The sequence below is a fragment of the Acomys minous genome (assembly GCF_964271855.1).
Source record: "Acomys minous genome assembly, chromosome: 11".
NCBI classification, from domain to species: Eukaryota; Metazoa; Chordata; class Mammalia; order Rodentia; family Muridae; genus Acomys; species Acomys minous.
This window is the reverse complement of record NC_140492.1, coordinates 89334354-89351776: the sequence shown is the minus strand read 5'-3', so window position 1 is coordinate 89351776 and position 17423 is coordinate 89334354. Positions and strand designations below refer to the sequence as shown.

At 36.2% G+C, this 17423-nt stretch overlaps 1 protein-coding gene across 2 annotated transcripts in view; it reads right to left on the bottom strand.

Moving 5' to 3' along the window:
* Positions 1 to 17423, bottom strand: part of EDIL3 (EGF like repeats and discoidin domains 3) — a 460517-nt gene that overhangs the window by 99390 nt on the left and 343704 nt on the right. For both annotated transcript variants that reach the window (XM_084802296.1, XM_084802295.1), the window contains one exon: positions 13659 to 13843. In XM_084802296.1, the coding sequence (XP_084658422.1) occupies positions 13659 to 13843 (185 nt within the window). The remainder of the gene's footprint in view (positions 1 to 13658; positions 13844 to 17423) is intronic.

The following is a 17423-nucleotide window of genomic DNA, read 5'->3' as shown; positions in this document are numbered from 1 at the left end:
GTTCTGGTGGAGGGGGTGATATCTCAAATATTTTTATTTACTATTTTTCAAATATTTTTTTAAATTGATGCTCTGAAGTCTTTATTTAAGGATGTAGTTATGGACAAGAAATACTCAAGTATTTTGGCAGTTCTTTGTTATACAAGGGTACTTTGACCATACCTTGAACATATTGATGGTGATTGTGGGCCTCAACATTTTTTGTTGGTAGGTAAATAGAGTTGTTATAGAAATAGAATTATAAAAATTTTGAATCATATTAAATAACCTACTAAAATCTGAGCACAAAAAATCATTTATTTTCTTCTTTTTATGATTTTTGAAGTTCATGGGTGGTGTGTGTGTGTGTGTGTGTGTGTGTGTGTGTGTGTGTGTGTGTGTGTGTTTGTACATGCACACATGGGCTAGGGTACATATGTAGAAGTAAGCAGACAACTTAAAGTTCAGATATCCTCTTCCATCTTGTGTAAAATAGGGTATATTGTCCACAGTGGGCAACACCTAGGTAGATGTGCCCCAAGGTTCAGGGATGTCTCCTGTCTCCACTTCCCATCCCACAAAAGAAACACTGAGATTACAAGGGTCCTGGGGGTCAGAACTCAGGTCTTCATGCTTGGGAAGCAAACATTTTCTAACTGAATTTGCTGCCCAGCCCTCTGACGGTACAGGTCAAATGATCATCACTAGTGCTAACTTCTAGACTAACTGTATTAATGCTGACAGAAGACAGGACTCACCCAGGATATTTACATTCTCTGAACATTATGTGCAAACCTTATTTGTGTTATTGTGTTCAATCTTCCTATAAGCCAATTAAATAGACATTTACTGTATTTTATAGATGCAGAAACTGTTGGCAATAGAAAACATAAAGATTTGAGTTCAAAGTATAAGGGATATGAGCTATTTAAGTAATATGAACCCACTGTGCCTAAAAGCAAACAAACCTACACAAATCTTAAAGAACGTTTTGTAGAAGAATTTTAATCAAGCAATATGGCTGCTCTGGCAAGGAATCACATCCAAAGACCTTCTAGGCTTATGCAATCCAGCTGGAATGAGCATACACCCTGGGCCTCAGTATGATCTGGCTAGAATATATATACAGAATGTTAGTACACACCTTTAACCTCGGACATGGAGTTAAGGTTAGTTGGTAGAAAGAAGCAGCCATGTTTTGAAAGTGATTGCTAGAGTTAGTTTGAGGTCAAGCAAAACAATTCAGTCAGAAGCTGAGAGTAGCCAGTTTAAATGAGGAAGCTTGGAGGGGAGTTTGAGAGCCAGAACAGCTGAGTTGACCCAGCCAACAGGAGCTCAGAAAGAGCTAGAAAGGGTGATGTTGTTCCTCAGTAGGCCTCAGAGGCTTAGAACATTCTAGTCCTAGTTTAGATTGTTAGAAGGTCAGAAGCATGCAAAAGTAGGCCAAAGTTAGCAGATGGAGGCAATAAGCCTCCAAAACAACAATTACATCTGGCAAATAACATATGCTATCACAAATGATAATGTCATCAAATAACAATTTCTACAGACCATGGAAACAAGAGGTTCAGGATCTTTAACTCAGAGATATTCCCAACACCTTCAATCCATTTCTGTGATGAAAAATACTATACTAAGTTCTCTCCTACACTGAAACAAACTGACTATAGAATTTAATACATATCAATGTATAGACATAAAAGGTTCCCTTCTCAGTTGATACAGCTACCCAGAATTTAAAAAGCAAAATCACTTGCATCATCTTCCTCAGATAATAATGGAGATTAATAATTGAAACATGGAGGTCAACTTAAGAATATTTGTTTGCATGTTAAGAAACTATCAGTGTTACCAATACCTATTCATATTCTGTGGATGCAACATGTAAAAGGATCGCAGACAAGCAATCTACTTAAATCGTTGTCTATAAGTTAATCATCTCAGTGTCAGTATCCTAGTTTTTTTCCCATTAGCCATTGCAAGAGGATGAAGGCAAGTAAGATTGCTGGATCTGAAAAATAAATATTAGACTCCTAGTTCAGTTTGAATGTCTTATAAAGCAGATGGTTTTCCTGAATATTTCCAAACAATAGCTTTGGATAACATTATCTTAAAACATATTCATAATTTACTTGAAATTCAAATTCATATAAGTTACCTGTATTTTTATCTTATAGCTTTAAGAGAGAGAAAATGTTATGAATAGTGTCATTGAGTACAAAGCTATTTTGAAGAGTAACAGTAGCTAACATTTGCACAGCAGTGATCGCCTTTGAGATATTCATTATGTTAACCCATTTAATCCTGAACATACCCTATAACACAGACAGTATGCTCCATACTTAGCAAATAAGAGTATGGAGATAATTAAAAATAGATGTATTGCTTGACTATGCTTATAGAGCTAGTTACCAGTAGAAAAGGCATTGGAACCCAGAGAGTTCTACATTAGAGTTTAAAGCACTGATCAATATTGTGTGCGTGCTCTTATCAAATATATCAGCACATTAAACAATTATCCTAAAAATTGAACTAGATTGGCTGTTTAAAACCATATTCTTTAATAAATTTTCAATATAAAATATATCCACTTCATCCTAGACCTCCTTAGTTACTGGTGAAACTCATGACCGTTGTTTAGACTTTTTGTCACTGTGAATGTATAACAATGTGTCTGTGTCTATGCATACATATATTAAAGGGCTGTTTAAAATGTTACTTAGATTCTATCACATGCATACAAGAGAAAACCACAATTCAACTGCCAATATAGACCCGCTTTCTCATAGATTTTATCTTATTCTAAATGCATATTTTTAATCATGCATTTTATTTTCTCCAGTGTTAAGAATGATTAAAATTTTAAAGTTTTGTTGTCATAGTCAGTCATTTAATAAATGTCAAACCAACATCAGCCTGCCCTTTCAACGGTCAAGCAAAATTTAAATATGTTTAAATCTCACTAAATGATTGCCTAGGGATGATTCATCTTTTTTCAAACTTCATCTTTCCTAAATCATCTAAGCATATATGTCTCCAAACATGCTTTTTTCTGTGTGTTTCACACACCCAACAACGCGAGCATCTCAGAGGATGGAGTTAAGAGCATTTCAATCAGCTAGTAGATTCAGATGCAGGTGTGCTGTAACCACACTTTGAGAAAATGCCTTTGACACCCAGGATGTAGGGAGATACAAGCAGCTGTTGGTGTGTTTTCCTCCGCTGAGAGCTTTGAGCTGTCTTATTTTTAGAAATGTCTCTATTTCCCATTAGAGAGTTTGAGGCAGCTGTGGAAACATATGCATATATATTTAGTGTTGCATTCTGAAGTACTTTTAGCCCCATTATCTTGTGTTACAGCTCCTCCCACATCATCATACATACGTCTAACAGAACAGATGGGTCTTGTGGTGCTCATGAAGGGGCATCAAATATGGTAGCCTTGGGGATTAAATCTCTAAGGTGCTTTTCATGAAAAAGGAAGGCTGAAGCCCCAGGAGGTTGTAAGGTGTTAAAAGAATGGGGAAAGTGACTCCATTTTTTACAAAAGTATTACTCATTGTTTACTGAGAAAGACTGATAAAGCACACCATTTGGGAAGGAAAGAAAACTAATTTATTTACTTATTTACTAACAACACTTGTTTTTGCTAATTTTGTTGCATAAACACTAGGTACATAAACCATTTAAGACGAATGCAAACTTTGCTACAATTAGTACAAGATTCTAATCTATTACATTTTGAAAATACAGAATAAGTTACTAATCATGATTCTAAGTAAATATTTGTTGGTTTTTCTTTTCATTATGCTGAAAACCCTTCCGTAAGAACATTTATTTGATGGAAAAAATAATCAAATGGGTACAGGAACTAGTTTTTAACACATATTCTCTGCTTCATTTGAATATTTCTGGTTAAAAAAAAAAGCTAGCTATCAACAAAAAACCACATGGAAAAAACACAAATTTATTATTCAACAAACCTGAGGTCAACATGTTAAGTATGTAAAACATGTAATAAATAAGTGATGTTTTTATGTTAGAATTCCTGTGACATAGCATGTGAGATCTGTTCCCACATGGGTACTGCTTAAGTTTAGTGTTCTATTTTAATGTAAAATGATGAATATTCAAATAGAGACTCTGCAAGAGTATTGTATTCATGTCAGCTAGAGAGCCTCTTTTACTGGAAGGTACATCCAGAATTTGTGGCATTTATAGGATAAATGTCAGCTTATACAAACACATCACAACAATGATACACTCATTCATAAGAGACAGGAAAATAGTTCTGAAGAAAATTATTCAATTTTAACATAAGACAAAAAAATTAAGGACTGGAATGAAACGATTATGCATTATTTTAAGTTTCTCTGCCCAAGATCTTTGGATCATGGGGATTATTTATCACCAAACAAACTATCCTGCATTACTTTCTTTGCCTAGACTGGTCAATACATTTAAATTATGATGACACTGAGCATATGTGTTCAGCTGAACTAAGCTTTTGAAGGTGTAAGCTAGGGTACTGAACTGCAAATCCTCCATGAATTAACAAGTCATAAGAGATGTGAAAACAGATACAGTGGGCTATGTCTTCCCAACTGTAACATTTTCTATAAATAAATGTATTTTATCTTGACATTAGCCAGAAGCTAAATAATTAACAACTGAAACACACACACACACATGCAGATATAAGAAAAACAGCATTACCTACACATCATTGAATTGAGAGAAAAATTATGAAGGTATCTAGAATAAACCAAACCAACCAAACCATGTGGATTTAACCATTTCCAAGTTTGCTGGACCAAGAACAAATATCTAAAACGTGGTGTATTTGTGATAAGTACACATCACTGAAATGTGAGAATATAAATATTAATTCTAGTTATTGTTTGGTCTATTTTAAAACAAAAGCACTTTCTAAATATTCACGGTCCAATGTTTAGTAGTTATATAACAGTACATACAATTTTGATTATGGTGAACAACACATTAACTGAAGACGCTAGATCAATAGATATATTAAAAGTGGGGCTTGGGTGGAGAGAACTAGTCAAGGATACTACCTTGTGAGAAAAGCAATCACCCCATTCCATAGACGGGTTAATAAATACTGTGGTACATATCACTGCGTGCACTGTCTAATTTGTGCCGTGTCCCCTTTGCATTGCAGAATGGCTGGCTGTCCAGTCTTCAGCATGCTACTATGATTCTATAACCTTGTCATTAAACAAAACTCATGAGGTCACTGAAAGGTCTGCCTTACAGACAAATTGGGTCACCAATTAAAACTGAACTCAGTTTTCCTCGTGAGTCTGTACAAATGCTTGTCTGGTTTCAGACATTTTCACAGTCTAGTTTTTACTCACTGGCTCAGCATTCAATGTACTGTTTTAAAGTAGGAACAAGAGGACAGAAAGCATGTAAAGGAATAAAAACTGGGCAGGGGCATCTCTGTGACAAGCTGGAGCCCTAAGTCAGGCTAGGAGGGTATGAGGGGGTTTTTAGCAGAGACTCCTAGTGACAAGGGCCATAACTAATGCCACAAATTAAAGTTCATTTACACACACACACACACACACACACACACACACACACACACAAATAGGAATCCATTTAATGTCCATGATCTTCAAATCATGAGTGGGCCTGCTGAACTCTCATCAATTGCATCAAGTTAAACTGTCAGCTTTTCAATGGTTTTAAATATTGCATATTAACAGAGGCTGCAAACCCCATTCCATTTTCTTTTTTTTTTTTAATTTATTTTTATCAATTTATTCTTGTTACATCTCAATGGTTATCCCATTGCTTGTATCCTCCCATTCTTCCCTCCCTCCCATTTTCCCCTTATTCCCCTCCCCTATGACTGTTCCTGAGGTGGGGTGTTTCAATGTTGAATTCAAATTCTTATGTAACGTCTACACATAAATATCTCTTCAGCTATGCTCTGCTTATTTCTATTATTTTTATACTGGGATAGTGGAGAATTCTTTTGACAAAATAGCGTTATGTACATTTTAAAGATGGTTTGAAATTTAAGTAAACCCGGGTCATTCTTGGATTCTTTGTACTTTCTTTAAAGCATACATGTGTTATAAATCATGGTCACAATAACATATTTTTTTCTTTTAGATCTAATTTATGGGTGTTTTCTTCATATGGCTACTATGTACATAATAGAGACAGCAGGCATTGAATCTCAGAATACTTCCTCATCTTGATAAGCAATTTCTAGGGACCCAGTGCTTTATTAATCTTTGAATGGCCTTTTTTCACTTCTTCCAAAAACCAATAATCCAGAGAACTCAGGACACCAATCACTTATACATAGATATAAATTCTATGGTCGTGACATTTTTTTCCAATCAGAAAAGTACTAAATTAAGTAAGATTTATTTAGTTTGGAAGCATAAAGTTAATTTATTTCTTATATGTTTTCAGCAAATTAATATTAAAATGAATCTTTGTGGGGTAAGATGCTGTTGACATAGGTCAACATTAAAGCATAAAGTCTGAGTCTATTAATTTTGCTGATTTTGTTGAGCTATTGTGCAGACTGTGTCAATTTTTATGAAATGCACATACAATGTATCAAAAAGGCCATTTTCTTTGCCATAATGTTTTTATTGTTGTTAGTAATTTACATTGTATTGTCATTTGTTGATTTTTGGTAGGTTTACTTTGCAAATGAACTATGCACTTTCAATAGTCATTGCCCTTAAGGTAATGAATACTTCTGTAGTATATTCACTGTCAACAACTTGCGATACATCATTTTAAAATAAGTTTTTTCAATCAATCCAAATCTATTTTGTTCTTTTTCCTCGGATTCTTGAATCATACAAAAATGAACCATACTTTATAATTTACTAAATTATTATATGAACTAATTTCATTCTCTATTAATAAAATATTAAAAATTTTCTTTTCATGTTGAATCAGTTGGACAACTAAGATCATAGTTGTTAGAAAGAATGTTGCTCAGCTGCTGAAAATTAATGATAAGGCACTAAAAACACACGGATGTCCAAAATGTGGAGGTTCAGTAGGGAAGATCCAAAAATGACATAATGTCCATGTTAAATTATTAATATTTATTACTATTTTCAGGTAAAATGCTAAAAAAAATCTATTACATAAATAAAACATTGTGTTTACATATGTTAAGTGTATTTATATTTCCAAGAACAATCAATGGCATAGGCTGGCATCACTTGCAATTTGCTATCTATGTAAACATGTATTACCTTGAAATTTTACTTTAGAGAAGGGACACACACACATACACACATACACACACACACACACACACACTATCCTAATTTATTTTTCTTTTGCTGTGATAAAGCATTTTAACTAAAAGCAACTTGGGATAGAGAGTGTTCATTTAGCTTACGCTTTCATCGCCCATCACTGAGGGAAGTCAAGGCAGGAACGCAAGGCAAGAACTTGGAGGCAGGAACTGAAACTGAGGCCAAGAGGTGCACCGCCTACTGTGTTGCTCTCCAAAGGGTTGCTCAGCCTGTTGGTTTTTTGCTCGTTTGTTTGTTTGTTTGTTTTTGTTGTTGTTGCTTTGTTTTGATTTTTAATTCTCTTAACATCCCAATTGTAGTCCTTTCCTTCATTGCCTCCTGATCCCACCTCCCCTCCCTCATACCCTCCTTCTCCTTCCTCTAGTCCTCCGACAGGGGCACACTCCTCCCCTAATATCTGACTTCAGTCTATCCAATCTCATCTGACTGACTGTATTCACTTCCTCTGTGGCCTGGCAAGGCTACTTGGCCAGGGGGAAGTGATCAATGAATGAGCTCCAAAGTGAGTCCATGTCGGAAGTAGCCTTTACTCCCCATATTATGGAACCCACAAAGAGACTGTGCTGCCTATCTACTACATCTGAGCAGAGGCCCTACGTCCTCACCATGCATAGTCCTTGGTGTGTGCATCATTATCTGCGGCACCCCCTCCTGTGCCCAAATTTGTTGACTCCACTGGTCTCTTTGTGGAGCTCTGGACCCCTCCAGATCCCTCTATTCCCTATCTCTTCTATAAGACTCTCTGTGCTCCACCACAGAGTTTGGCTGTGTGTCTCAGCATCTGCTAGGATCTCCTGCTGCGTGGGGTCTTTCAGAGGACATCTATGATAGGCTCCCTTCCTGTTCCTTCTCTTCAACTGCTTCCTGTGTCCATTCTATTTGTTCTTCTGAATGAAAATTAAGCATTCTCCCTAGAGTCCCCCTTGTATAAATGTACCAGAGTTTCTTTATCCACTCTTTGGTGAGTGACATCTAGGTTGTTTCCAGGTTCTGGCTGTTATGAATAAAGCTGGTTTGAACATAAATGTCTTTGTTGTATGCTAGAGCATCTTTCTGGAATATATGTAGGAATGGTGTGGTTGGGTCTTGAGGTAGAACTAATCCCAATTTTCTGAGAAAGTGCCAGATTGATTTCCAAAATGATTGTACAATGGCATAACAATTTAGATATAATATGAATAAATTAATAAAATATTCTTTAAAAGTTTCCACTCACATTGTACTTCAATAATCTTTGAGCCTATGGTGTAGAAGTTGATCAACTAGCCTATTGCTATACCAGTAGCATGCCGTTTTAATTACTGTTGCTCTCTAGTCCAGCTTGAGATCAGGTATGGAGATGCCTCCAGAGGATCTTTTATTGTACAGCATTGTTTTAGCTGCTACATATGACAAAGGACTGCTATCTAAAATATATAAAGAGCTCAAGGATTGAACACTGCCAAACTAAATAACCCAATTAAGAAATGGGTCTCAGAATTAAACAGAGAATTCTCAACAGAGGAATATTGAATGGTTCAGAAACACTTAAAGAAATGCTTAACATCCTTTGTCATCAGAGAAATGCAAATCAAAACAACTTTGAGATTCCATTTTACACCCATCAGAATGACTAAGATCAAAAACTCAAGTGACAACACATGCTGGTGAGGATGTGGAGAAAGGGGAACACTCCTTCACTGCTGGTGGGAATGCAAACTTTTACAACAACTTTGAAATTAATCAGGCACGTTCTCAGAATATGAAAATAAAGAGACCTGAAGAACCAGATATTCCACTTCTTGGCATATATACAAAAGTTGCTCTACCACACAACAAGGACATATGCTCAACCATGTTCATAGCAGCCTTATTTGTAATAGCCAAAATCTGGAAACAACCTAGATGTCCCTCAGTCGAAGAATGCATAAAGAAACTGTAGTACATTTACACTATGGAATACTATTCAGCTATTAAAAACAAGGAAATGTTGAAATTTGCAGGCAAATGGATGGAACTAGAAATAATAATACTGAGCGAGTTAACCCACACATGATATATACTCAATTATAACTGGACACTAGCCCAACAAGGATGTCCCCTGATGTCTTCACTTAGCAGGAGATTGAGATAGATCCTGGGACTTCCTAGTGGGACTCCAGGTGAGAGAAGTAGGGGAGAATGGGTAAATAGAAGGATCCAGAGGGTCCTATAAACCTACAAGAAGACCATTAAGGCTGGCAGATCTGGACTCAGGGGGATCTGCTCAAACTACTGTACCAGTCAAGGAAAATACATGCAATAAACCTAGACCCCCTACACAGATCTAGCCAACGGACAACCCATTTTCCACAGTTGTGTGGAAAGCAGGGACTAACTCTGACATGAACTCTGGTGGCCCCTCTTTGACTACTTCCCCTTGGTGGGGAGGCCTGGTGACACTCAGAGGAAGAGTAAGCAGGCTACCAGGATGAGACTTGATAGGTCATGATCATATGTTGTTGGTGTACGAGGGCCACTTCTGTCACAGACCTAGTTGTGGGAGTAGAGTGAAAGAAGGAGGGAGGGGGGATGGGAAGATACAAGTGAGGTGATAACAATTGAAATGTAATCTGGATAAAGTACTTAAATAAAAAAGAAGAGATTAGTGATGAAGGAAAGAAATTTAGATGTCAGAATGGCTTCCCGTGTGAATGGCTGTTGCTCATGACTGACACATTCTATTTTAAAACACTCAATAAATGACATTAGACACTTCATTTAAGGATAAAAGCAGTCTATATCTCAACAACTCAAAAAAAATCACCATATACATTAATCATACTTCCAACTAAACAGCAGCATCAATGTTGACAGTGTAGTGGAGAGATTCCATTCTCGTAAGAGGAAAACAAGGACGAATACTCCCATTCTGGATTTTTTTCTTTGCACAATGTCAGTAAAAGAAATAAACAATAGATGTTGTCAGGTTATTTTTCCTTGGAGACTTTGGATATCTTTTGACACTTCAAAACTCAGACATCCACCTGAAGAACTGGTCTCAGAGTTGACAGAAAATATGTCATCAAGAGAATAAATCGATGCCAGTGTGCAAGGGCCTTTAAGAAGACATCTTAAACAAAGTGATGGATGGCGGTTTGTTCTGAAAATCACATATCTATCCATGTAAATATATTTGTTTCATTTTTATCTTTCTAAAGAAATTTGCCTTCAGACATTCCTTTGTGTACTTCTAGAATATACCCATCTAAGTTGCTATTTGTGTTAATAATATTTTTCAGTATTTTACAGGACATTATGAATCCTGACTTATCTAACTTATAATCAGAATATTTTGGAGGTGACTTGACTTGGATACATAAAAATTTTAAATATTTTGTAACAAAATGTCAAAATTAGTCTATCACTTTCATTGTTAATACTGGGGAAGCATTGGATATTGTCCATGGTTTATTCACACTATTCATTTGAGAGGACATATATTATTATTTTGTATTTTAAAAGTTTGGTTTTTTGAAAAATTATATATGTCTATATGTACATACATATATTTATTTAAAACCTTACTGATCATTGTCAGGGTTACAGTTGTTACTCAATGGCAAAATTCTTGCCTAATATGTCTGAATTAATTTGATACCTAGTATAAGAAAAATATGTAACAATTGGCTTTTTATACAGAGGATCATATGTATAAAACAAAACGCCATGCTTGAATTTCTCTTGAAATAATTATCTCCATGAAGAAAGTCATTATGAACTATCTCCTACATGTTAGTATCAATTATCGTATTTGGTTAAGTGCTGGAGTACAGACTGAGAGAGTAAACAGAAAGCCATGGCAATACACCTGACATTCTGAAGCTAACAATCTAGTGTGGTATTCCAATTTCAAAATTGCTTGGTATTACTACAGTGAGAGTATTGCAGAAAGCATGGTTAAAAAAATAGCAGTCTTATATTTTGTGGTTTCCATTCCTCTTGTTCCAGTTACACAAAACCAACCCAATTTTTAAGTATTAAGTAGAAGCTGCAGAAATAAGTTATTTCACAACTATTAAGTAGCAATCCTCTCTGAGGGTGGCCATGGGATTTTCAGCCGTCATATTGAGCTCTGCACAACACATTTATCATCTCCTTGTTCGGTGTATCTGTACTGTGTGTGCTACCTGCCCATTAGACATTATTCGTGTTGACTAGATTATCCGTCACTATGTAGAAATGATTTTTTGTTCAGGTAAGTTTTATTTTTCTTCCAAATTATACCCAAATACAAGGGGAAAGATGAAAAGGGGGCCCCAAAGCACAGAACAAAGATGGATCAGATTTTGTTCTTTCACTCATTGACAATACTGCAAAGCATATTGGGAAAAAAATCTAGATGCGATTCAATATGCCTTGCAGTTTCAGCAGTCTGTGGGGTCTTGGAAGTTAAATCATCTATGATAAAATGAGACTAACAAACATAGGAGAGATCCTAGCTCAGATGGGGTAGAGCACAGCTAACAGCCCAGCCTTCCACAAGGCAGCACACGAAGCTGTGTGGAAGGATCTAGAGTCAGATGGCTGATTATTTCGTGTTTTCCTTTTCTTAGGAATAGTAAATTTATAGCAGAACAGGGAGAGACAGATGGTGTTACATTGAAGGAACTTGGGGAAATTAAAACAAGCATGGTAAAAGATGAATGCGGACAAATCCAGGGAAAATTTTAGGCTGTATTAGAAATCTATATTTTATTCTCAAGCCCAGCCAAAGTGTCTGAAAAATTTTTTTTCAGCAAAAGTGAAACAAAAATGTGTTTGCATTTTAGCATACACACATAAACACGCCTCCCATTCGCACATTCACGTTATGATTAGAAAAATGGAAATTGTTTAGAGCATATGCACACATACAAGGAAGGTGGTTAATGGGCTTCAGAAGAAACCCAAGAAATCAGAGTATCTCTTTAGATCAAAAAGTGACAGTAAGATTTTAAGGATGGTAAGAATGTCAGGGTACTCCGCTCTCAATTTTAGTAGCTAAAATCACAGATACTTGGTAAATCCGTAACTCTGAGCCCGTGGAGTTGCTAAGAGACACGTTAGTGAGAGAATAACCAGTTGATGAGGGTGGGAAAGAACACTTAGCAACATCAGGGTGGAGGGGGAAAAAAAGTCTGCCGTCATGTCATGTTAGGCAGTTTAAAAGATGAATTCTAAGAAACAAGTGATGCCTGGAGAGCCCGAAGTGCGCTCCTCCAGGAGCGTATGAGATGGTTGGGGCAGCGTGGGGTGGGGCGCACACGTAATCGCTTGTTACATTAATGATTTAATGTAGGGAGCAGTGACACGGTCTAGAGAAGATAGTTAAGTAACACACAGGAAACACAGGCCTGATTTAAAAGAACTAATCTGAGAAGCTCATATATAACTTCCTATAATATCTGGAAGCTAAATAATGGGTCAAGTAAAACTATAAGAAATATAAGACAACTGAGAAACTGGCTATTTCCAATTGTGGGAATATAGTAGTGTAGTATTACAAAACTCAGTGACAAAATTGAAAAGTATTGGGAATTTCAGGTGAACTCAGCAGTGATAACTGTAACTTGGTAAAGGTTAGCACTTATTGTTTTAAGTGGTTTTGTGTTTTAAATACAGGTCATGGTTTATCATAGGTTTTTAAAAAGCGATTGACAAAGCATAAAATCAAAATGGAACTCGTGCACAGGACAGAAACTAGCCTTATTATTAAACTGAATCATCATATTTTTGTTGCAATAGAGGACATTAACAAAACTATGTATGCATAAAGGTATCCCACAAATAAAGGTATTTCAAGAGGGGTGTTTCAAAGGAATTAGATGGAGCCTTCCTTTAATTGCAAGTAATAAACAGACTCTACAGAATCCACATTTTTCTTTTATAAGTTAATTGTATGATGAGGGTGTAATCCAATTATCCTACTGCTTAGCAACCACAGGTAGAGATGCTCTCGCTTGAGTCAGGACACCGTGAGACTCCCTGCAGGCCAGCAGCATGATTTCAGTGTCTTTGAATCCTGATGTTAACTTTCAAAATTAAATATAGTACAAACCATCAGAACAGATAAAGCATAGGAAAGTAGATTCGCTCAAGTCTTGTCAGATGTGTACAGTGTGGTGGTCTGGTACAATTTACCCAGCCAGCTTGCCTACAAGGGCTGCATCGATAAAGTAGACCTGAGTGGCTCCAGGCCAGAGACACAATCTGTTGTCGGAGTTTGGAAAAGTCAAATAGGAAAGCGTATTTATTTAAAAGAGTTCAAAATCATAATTCTGATATTCAGTTAGCCACTAGTAAATCTTTTAAGGCACAAGTGTGGTGGACAGTGAAAGATTCCAAGGCCATTACCTGTAGCCATTGTGATTGGTCGTTGTGGCCGGAGGTCCAGGCGTTGACTTTGCCTTGCTTGTCCAGCCGGGCTTTCCTTGGTTCCCATGTGAACATGTCCATGTTGAGCGTTCTGAAGACGCTGGAGGCAGTGATCTGGTAGTCTTGTATATGGCCCGATTTCATCCCCAAAGGCTCGGAACAGCCTGGTAGAATGAGAAGAGCTCCATGAGGAAAACAATTTATCACCCTGGAAGTTTTTCTTCTTCATTTCAGATCGGCAAAAGAAGATTGAACATAACGCTATTCATTCTCCCAAAAGAGAGAACATCTAAATTCAAAAAAGGAGCTATAATCAGAAATAAATCTGGAATAAAATAGAAAAACAAGATAGCCAATTCAAGTGATTTTGTCTGAATATATTTTGGAAAAATTGAAAACAAGACAGACCATTCAGACGACTGTTCTGTGAGAGATGATTTTGCAAAATGAAAACATTGCTGAAATGCTCTCTCCTGTCTCATTACTGGAAGCCTGATGGCTGTTCCCCAGTTTTCAACAATTTTATTGTGTCTTTGAGAATGGGCATTTTTCTCATAAAGTATATTTGGTTTTCTTTTATTTGTTTTCATAATATCTCCGATGGAAATTCCCCCAGTACAGAGTCATTTTCGCAAATTGCTCCAGACTTACATTCTAAACTGGACAGCATTTTGTTGTCTAAAAAATATGCAATAATCTTACGTTGTAGAGACGGGGGGCCTCACACTGTAGCCAGGTTGACCTTTACGCTAAATATCCTCACTCAGGCTTTGGATGTTAGAAAGAAAAATATGTGCTGAAACACTCAACACTAATTTATGTCATTGATTAATATGGCTTAAATATGGCTTCTCGAATAAGGGAAGAAAATACATTTGTTTAGTATATATCATGTGCAGGCATTGTACAACTGTGGATCTTAGAAAAATAAGCAAGATAACAAGACATATATGTGTATGTATGTAATATACATATACACACATATGTGTATGTGTGTATATATATATATATATATATATATATATGTGATTCTAACTAATACCATTACTATTCTTTTTGTAAACTCATATTAATACTAAATAACATTGAGTACTTACATACTTTTGGCAGAGTATCAAGTTTACCACATATATTTCCAATTTTGATGTGTTACAAAATGTGAGACTGTGTAGTATTGAAAATGTAATATCCATATGTGGATATGCTAAAAACTTAACCAGGTTTGTATAGAAGACATGATTCTGACAATATATTGTCCTGTGACCTAGTCTTCCTTATATAAAATTGTTAACCTTTGTGCCAAGAAACTGTCAAGATGAATTAGATTGTGAAATGGCAAAGAAAAAAACGATGAACTTATCCAGCCCAACCATTCCTTTCTATACCTTACTGGTTTTCTCTTTACTGGATATCTGGTCTTGTATCTATTATATATTCAATTTATGTCTCCGTGTTCAAATCCCCAGAATGAGAATAGAAAGTTACCTTGGACACATATCTTAGAAAATTAGTTGATAAAGTACCAAGTATTTAGAAACAGTGGTGGCAAAATCAACTTTCAATAAAAGTTAGCTCTTTTTACTACTTCCATAAAACTCATTCCCGCAGAAACCAGTGTCAAGTCCTCAACTGTCAATGTATCAGTGACTGCAACATAGCATGCTCCAACTGGCCACCGTTGCTCATGCAGATATGCAGGCTTAAGAGAGAAAGCACAGAACTCCCCATCCCCACTAATAGTAATTGACTTTATCTAATTGCTGTCAACTCTAGCCAATGGCATACATTTTCTCTTTTCTGCAGCTGTTCTGGAAATCCTGTACCTCCAGCTTTATTTCCACTGCGTGACAAGCAGGGCCACGGCAGGCTGGTTTCTTAGCCAGAATCTTATTGGATAGAACTACATCCTAAACCCAATCTTGAAGAAGTTCTAAAATCAAAATGCAAATTCGGAGAGGAAAAAAAACCTGCATTGTTTTAAGAGAGATCCCGAATTCTAAAAAGTCCTAATAGCCATAAGGGGTTGGTATTTGTGTTCAGAATAATTTCAAACAAATACACACTGTCTGCATGAAAAACTTCTGCATTCTTTTTTTTTTTTTTTTTTTGTAGAATTTTGTGTAGTTTGGAGAAGATGTGCAATAGAAAAAGAGTGATTTTTTTTCTCATGTGATAAAATATCTGAAAATTGGATAGAAAGAAGAATGCCTTTGACAATTTATTTTCAGTCACAAAATTTACTTCATAACCATTCTGGTGCCTAGTACATAGCTAAAAGAATGCTAAGTAATTGTTAATTAGAAGAGAGGGTAAGTGAGTTTTATTCTTCTAATTGTTATCAGGATCTATTTCCTTCCAAAAATACCAAGTCATGTTTCAGACATTTTAAAAGTGTTCTCTTCAATTGCTTGGGAAGACACTAGCTTCTTCTCAGCAAGGTTAAAGGTCTAAGACTGCTGAAAACATTACGGGACCTCGGGCTTTGCAGTGTAGCATACTCTAAAGAAACTGTCTGAGAATACTGTAAAATATTATGTCAATGTTTATTCCCAAGAATCACTGCTAAATAATTTAACAATGGACCTAATAGCTCACAATTTTCCTGTCTCATTCATGCAGTTTTTTAACACAATTAATCACCTCTTTTACCAGTATGAGTAGGACCAACAAACCAGAAAGTATTAACATAAGAATTGATTCTTTCTACAGAGGAGAAACGCTCTAGCCTTTTGAAACAGTCAGCAAGAGAGCTTTTTTGTCTGCACCCAAGTTTCAGATCAGTTTGTGGGGGGGGGGGGGTTGGGAGATTGGAGCACTGCTTCCTTTTGAGAAAATAGTCTGTAAAGTGTCAGATGAAACCTCTTGTCAAGCTTGAGAGCAAAACATATTTACACCTTAAGGGTGGAATTGTGTCCTGTAAGAGAAGCTGATCCTCATGAATCAAAAGGCTGGAGAACTGGGGAAGATGATGTGAAGCAACAAAAAATCCCACAGGGCTTGCTGCAAACCTCATCATACTGTGGCTCCCTTCTGATTGCTTTATGATGAACGGCTTAGGGATGACTGGCCTCTGGTGATAAAGTGACATGCCATCCCTACGCTGTAGCCATAATTCTCCTCAAATTTACTACAGTCAACAATCTAGTCCAAATAATTAAAAACAATCCCTTTATTAACATAAATTAATGGCAGTGAAAACATTTCTTCATAAACATCACCAGTGTAGATTATACACATGTGATTGATCCCTAAAACAAGTTCACTCATATGGCAATTTTACTCTAATTCCCTCCAATGCTCATTTAAAAAACGGTATTTTAAATAATGTATCTTATTTGCTTAACATTCTTTCCTTTTTCTATAACACAGGTAGATATAAGGAGGTAAAAAAAAACATGAAATAGGAAGTTAAACCCTTGAAGAAAATCCTCAGAGCTATCTCCTTCAAGGAAGAGGATTCTGGCAAAGAGCAAGTGGGATCCATGTGGGTTCATTGGGGCAGAGGAGTTAAGGGAGGAAGGGGGAGACAGTAATTTTACTAAATATACTAAACATATGTATAAAATTTTAAAGAACATATTTTTAAAACAGGAATTGTTCTTTTAAATTTGATAAAATGTTTTCCCTGCTTTTGGGGGGTGGGAGGTGTGGGATAGGGTCAGGGGACATGGCTATGCTAAAATGTGACACAAATTAACTTTCCAATTTATTCATTGTTTGAACAAAAGAAATCCTTTGCCAGTA